Genomic DNA, 5,617 nt, shown 5'->3' on the forward strand with positions numbered 1-5,617 from the left:
CTTTTTTATCTAACGCACATCATATATATCTATGTTAATATATTTTAATACACTTCTAAATAAAGTTTGAAGTATGGTTTGGACGTTCATCTAACAAATGGTGGTAACGTTGGTTGATCCGAATTGCGAGATCACGTTAGCTGCCAACTGGTCCTAACATAATCCTAGGTAGGTTCGACTGTATGAGTGCTTGGCATGTACAGCTGACGCTTGGCAGAACATGTTCCTAGGTAGGTAGGAACGCTTGGCAGAGCATGTCTCTGTGCTGTGATATGATATCACGGCGTGGTGTTTGTTTGGTCAGTGATCATCTCAAGAACCATGTCCGCATAAGACACGAAGAAATATATATGTCCACTCCTAGTACCATGGGTGGGTGTACTAGGTAGGCAACGATACTGATCTAGTTGAGCAGCTTTGGGAGCTGATGGGTACAGTAGCCCAACCGGGACTCACACGTGTCCCCTTGGAGACACTCTTGGACAGTTGGACCAACCACGATGGTACGTGCTACTCTACATGGCCACAACAGTGGTGCTGCACCATCGATCGAACAGACGAACAGTGACCTACATTTGTGGCTAATCGTATATATGTCACCAAGCATACGATCACGTCGAAGGATCACGTCTCTACAAAGGCGAGCCGTCGGATTGTCTGCGCGCGAGATGCGTTTCGCCGAAGATTTCAGTTGTCAAATTTGATCGCGAAAGATTGAGAAACCGCATGGTTTGCACGAGTGAAGTACGCCCATTACGATCTGTGTGTCACGGTGGTGTGATAGCCTGCTGGGACGGACGTGACTGCATTACTTGTTTTTAATTTTTATTTTTGACAACATCTAAATTTTGGGCCCTCGCCGACGTGGCTTCTTTCCTCACTGTGTTAAGCTTGATAATACCGGCTGTCTTGTGACGGTTATGACAAAAAAAATTGCTCTGCGGGCTACTTTAGAAAGCTTACCACTGTTATTGCTGCAACAACAACTTAAAGGACCTTTTTTTTCCCAAGAGGGAACAACTACATCCATTTTAAGGGCACGTTTGGAAAACAAAAATGTGACATTAATTTCACATGAAACAGTTCAATTCTCATAGGATTGAGAAAAAGTCTCACCGCAAAGCAGACGGTGCGGTAGCGTAGCGGTCAGCTCGTTAGAGTGGAGCTGGTCGGTGCGGATTCGATCCCCCGTCTGCATCCGTCTTCTCATAAGACAGGGACTTCGGTCCTACATTTTAAAAGCATGACCTTATTTGTAGAAAAAACTCACCTCCGCGCATGCACCAAGCATATACACAAACTAATCACCAATCATACATAAAACGGAATACCCTGATGCTTCAGTCAAAATGATTTTTTTTTATCATAATACAACTTCCAACTTTGTCTTTCGTTATTTAAAATAAAAATAATTGATCTGGTCGTACTAATTAGAGAATTGATCGTAGCGTGCTAGTCAGCCAAAATTAAAAGAACAAGAGAACAAGTAGGCAAGACGTAGTGCAGAGACTCAACTTTATTGGTGTGTACACAATGGGCCTTCCCACCCATCGTACATGTAGACTGGGCTGGGGAAGGAACTCCCATGATATGAATACTTTTTTTTTTAAAACACCATGTATTAGTATCACGTGCGTCCCATGATACGAATATAATAGATGAATTGGACTAGAATATATAGTTTCATATCCTATTACTATTGGTTTTGCCCAATGTCCGCATGCACATATGGAAATCTTTCCATGCTACAACAAGACAAAAGAACAAATTGAAAATATCTGAGCTCCTGCAAGATACTAAGCAAAAAAAAGAATTTCTAATCTATACCTAAAAAGGGTAAACCTAGAAAACCCGTACCTCTACATACAAATAAAAACAAATCTCTCGGACATATTGATCTATCTCAGTTATAATTTAGAAGCTCTAGTAGTCATCTCCAAATTATGCATGACAGATTCATATTTGGAACAAGGATAGCAATGTCCAAACATGATTTTCAAATCCTAAAATGCGTAAGGAAATGAAGAAGTTAGAGTTGCCTGTGTTTGTCAAACATGTCAGCAAATATGTGACCACATGGTGGTGGTGCTAACTTACATGCCTACTTCCAAAGTCTTGCATGGTCCCATGTTCAAACGAGAGGCTGTGAATTGCTGCATTCCAGAATATCTCTCAGTTATTCTGTGGTTGATGTTTATGGACAACGTTGATGTCGTAGGGAAGTTAATATTAAAGCAAAGTAGATGCTTATCTTCTTTTGATTTATCTTGCTAAGCCCAAAACATCCACAAAGATCAAGTTGATTTTCTACTGAGAGTTGATAAGTTGCTGAAGAATCATTATGATACAAGTAGTGCATAATAATACTTTAGTTCTAACAATATTTTACATTCACAGCGATACAACTTCAGACAAATTGAATGTTGATTAAAACACCAATTTGGTATGACCTTGTGATTGATGACTATTTCAAGAATTGATATATTTTTTAAGATCATTATAACTTACCGCCCTGGTCAAATATGTATTCTTGTCGCATGAGAAGTGGCTAACAGTGTATTTTTCTTTGAAGGAATTAACAATGAATTTTGCAGATATTTTTTGTCATATTTCTGATGAAAATAATTTCATAACAGTACATTTTAAAGCCTTTGCAAAGATGTTTGATAAAGATTTTTTAGACTGTATGTTTGATAAACTTTAATGGCTAGCTGCACCTTGTAGCCAAGAAAAACTGATGAAACAACAAAAAAATTTCCGTCTTTTTTTCATTGTGGGTGCCCAATTCAAACTTGTATCCCATTCAAAAGTTAATCAATTGGACGTGAACCATGATCCATGAATTTCATATTTTCAGTAGGAAAAAAGACAAAAAATGTATATGAATTATTACCCACAGAAAAATCGAGAAAGAGAACCTTGATCCAAGGGTAAATATCACTAAGGCCGGCTAGTCTAGGACGTCGAATTTTTTTTGATTCGTTTGAAATTGAACTGCTTATGCTGAAATTCTATGTTCCAAACATGCATAGATTTACAGGGTCGTGTTGCATCAATGCATAGTTATTTCAGGGCACAGAAGCCTGTTGCTAAATAATCTACACCTTCTGCATCCTCGCACACGGCGTGGAACACCGCCCTCACCGGCCGGTGGTCGGAGAGCCGGTAGCTGCCGCAGCTCTCGTACTGGATCTGCCTCATCCCCTTGCCGCGCCAAAGGATACGATCGCACCTGCAAAAGACGGCAGAAACAGCGTCACACTACTACCATCTCAGTGGCATGGCCGATTAATTCAGGCAGGAATGTTTATGCATGGATGTGTCGGGCGTCAGACCATGCCGGCGTGCGGTGCTTCCTCTCGGGGCCGGCGGTGGTGCCGTCGGTGCACCAGTAGAACTGGTCGGAATTGGGTTGGTACTTGTAGGTAGGGGGAAAGGTGACAAGGCCCTCGTCCCAACCGTCGAAATGCCGGCCCCTGGAGAGCTCGAGCAGCAGCTCATCGTTCTCCAGCAGCGTGCTCCATTTCTTGGCCTTCACCAGCTGCCTTGCCTCGGCGTCGTCCATGGCGATCCGGTAGTTGAGGTCGCCGAGGAACACCACGCGGCTGCACGCCAGATCACACCATCAGAAAGATGTTCTTCCTGCTAGGGTGTACAGAACTCAGACGACCTACTCATGTACAAGGATCTTCTTGGGCAACTCCTCCGGTGCTGGCGCGCCGCCATGGCTGCGGAAGCTCGTCCGCGAGAGGATGCCCACCGCGTCGGTGTTCCGGTGCAGCGCGTCGCCCTCGCCGCTGCCGCAGGCCAGGTGGCAGCACACGAAGCAGAAGCTCGTGCCGTGCAGTAAGAACCGGACGGACACCGCGCCCTGCGTAGCACATGCCGTCATGCGATTTGAATTGTTGCTGTTGCTCGTGTACTATCTGCAGCTGCGTGTGTCTCTGCTGCTTACCTTGTTACCGAGCCGGCCGAGGACGCCGGCGCCGATGCAGCAGGCGCCAGGGTGGCGGACATGCCGGCGGATGCCGCTCCTCGCCCAGACCGAGACGAAGATGCCGACCATCTGCTTGCTCATGACGCACCTGAACGCCTCCTGTTCTTGATACAATGCTGCTGCCCCTTGCCTGCATCCTGACAAGGCTTTTTCGCCTTCTCCTTGTCTTCTTCTCCTGCTGTTCAGTGCATCGCCGATGAGCGAGTCCCACTTCATGGATGCCGATCTCTTCTTGGGGCCGAGCACGTTCCTTGCATTCAGAGGCACGATCTCCTGGAACCTGCAGTACGAAAACGTACAGAAATCTTACTACTACAACTTGAAGGCGATGCTCTGAGAGAAGATAATAAATTAGAAGGCTTAATAACAAACCACCCAAGAACATAGATGTCGTAGGAGCTGGCTTTCCTGTCTAGCCAATCCTCCAGGTCCAGATCATCCGGTGGCTCTACGCCGCCGACGTTCCACGTACCGGCAAACACCCTGTACCAGATCATGGAAACTTGTGTGAATTCCAATTGGACTGATCACAAGCTCAATTCAACGCAAGATGCTGCAAGGGATGCTCACTTGTACTTGACGGTCTTGTTCTGCCCCTCTTGCATGGTACTCTTCTCCAGGCCTGTAGACTCGGAGACGAAAAGATGGCGCGGTAACTTGCTCGTCACCGATCTTGGCCAGATCATCTGAGACAGAGGAGTGACGAGTTCATGTCACTGAGACAAGAACGAGACATCTGAACATAAGCACAAGGATGGAGATGGAAGAGTGCTGATTTGTGCAAGCTTTGGACTGTTCCCCATAACGCAGTACTAACAATGAAGTGGGTATCTTCCAAATTGCCGATTGGCTCCTCTTTCAGTAGAGACTACGGAGCATTGAAGAATGGGAGGAGGGCATGAGTTGGGAAGGTTCAGATATGAAGAAGTCTTGCAGAGCTATGTAGGTGAGGCAAGTTGGAAGGGACAGGGAGAAATTAAACTGGTACAATAACAATGGGCCGTAGGCACTAGATATGATGTTGACAAGAGCAGGAGATACATGTCGAGCATCCACGTATTTGGTGAAGAGTTGTCAAAGTCTCTGCACCAGCAGGTTTACTGAAGAAATCTAGACCTAACAAAAACAAACTTTTCTTTTCCCAAAAAGATAAAACCCGGCAACTTATGGTTTAACCTTCATGTTGCTCTTTCTCAAAATGCTATTTTTAAATTCTCTCTCTCTTAAAACAAGCATAGCTTCTTCCATCCGTTCCCCACAAAAATAATACTGCAACTAAAAGATCTCAGCGATTACAAAGTCAATTTAGATTATATAATTTTCGGCATTTCATAACTCTACCATTGGTTCAAAGGAGCAGGTAAACGAATTACTGGGGCCCATGAGCATTCCAGTTCAGAATGTTCTGCTTGGAATGTTACTCTGTAATGTGTAACATGTTTGATGATTTGGTAGGGGCAGGAAGGACCGTAGCTCATCTTTGAATTATGGCTGGGGAGGATGAGGCGCTAAAGCTACAGTTTGAGCAACTTGGGTTGATGATATTCATTGTTATTGTTATCTGTTTGGCCTGCTACCTTCTGCCAATGCAACCAACAAGCCTTGCAACTTCTGCTTGAA

General features: G+C 44.6%; 1 protein-coding gene across 3 annotated transcripts; it reads right to left on the minus strand.

The window, feature by feature from the left end:
- Positions 1 to 2,934: 2,934 nt before the first annotated feature.
- LOC133898322 (type IV inositol polyphosphate 5-phosphatase 6-like) lies at positions 2,935 to 4,959 on the minus strand. 3 transcript variants are annotated; one of them, XM_062338975.1, is made up of 6 exons: positions 4,815 to 4,959; positions 4,370 to 4,683; positions 3,956 to 4,277; positions 3,675 to 3,871; positions 3,336 to 3,605; positions 2,935 to 3,232 (listed from the first exon to the last, which is right to left on the minus strand). In XM_062338975.1, exons 2-6 carry the CDS (start codon positions 4,492 to 4,494, stop codon positions 3,064 to 3,066), a joined length of 1,083 nt encoding a protein of 360 aa, XP_062194959.1. In that variant the 5' UTR covers positions 4,495 to 4,683; positions 4,815 to 4,959; the 3' UTR covers positions 2,935 to 3,063. The 3 variants fall into 3 exon arrangements, with proteins under 3 accessions (XP_062194959.1, XP_062194958.1, XP_062194957.1); XM_062338974.1 differs by lacking the exon at positions 4,815 to 4,959 and having other exon boundaries at positions 4,373 to 4,480; positions 4,568 to 4,808; XM_062338973.1 differs by lacking the exon at positions 4,815 to 4,959 and having other exon boundaries at positions 2,936 to 3,232; positions 4,370 to 4,480; positions 4,568 to 4,808.
- Between the last annotated feature and the right edge of the window lie 658 nt (positions 4,960 to 5,617).

Source organism: Phragmites australis, chromosome 18, assembly GCF_958298935.1.
Source record: "Phragmites australis chromosome 18, lpPhrAust1.1, whole genome shotgun sequence".
NCBI classification, from domain to species: Eukaryota; Viridiplantae; Streptophyta; class Magnoliopsida; order Poales; family Poaceae; genus Phragmites; species Phragmites australis.

Bases quoted from the DNA above. Each gene is read 5' to 3' on its own strand.
- LOC133898322 (XM_062338973.1), bottom strand. From the start codon at position 4,683: ATGATCTGGCCAAGATCGGTGACGAGCAAGTTACCGCGCCATCTTTTC. The intron at 4,481-4,567 runs GTGAGCATCCCT...GATCTGGTACAG, and splicing joins AACAAGACCGTCAAGTACAA to GGTGTTTGCCGGTACGTGGA. The intron at 3,233-3,335 runs GTCTGACGCCCG...CGTCTTTTGCAG, and splicing joins AAGCACCGCACGCCGGCATG to GTGCGATCGTATCCTTTGGC.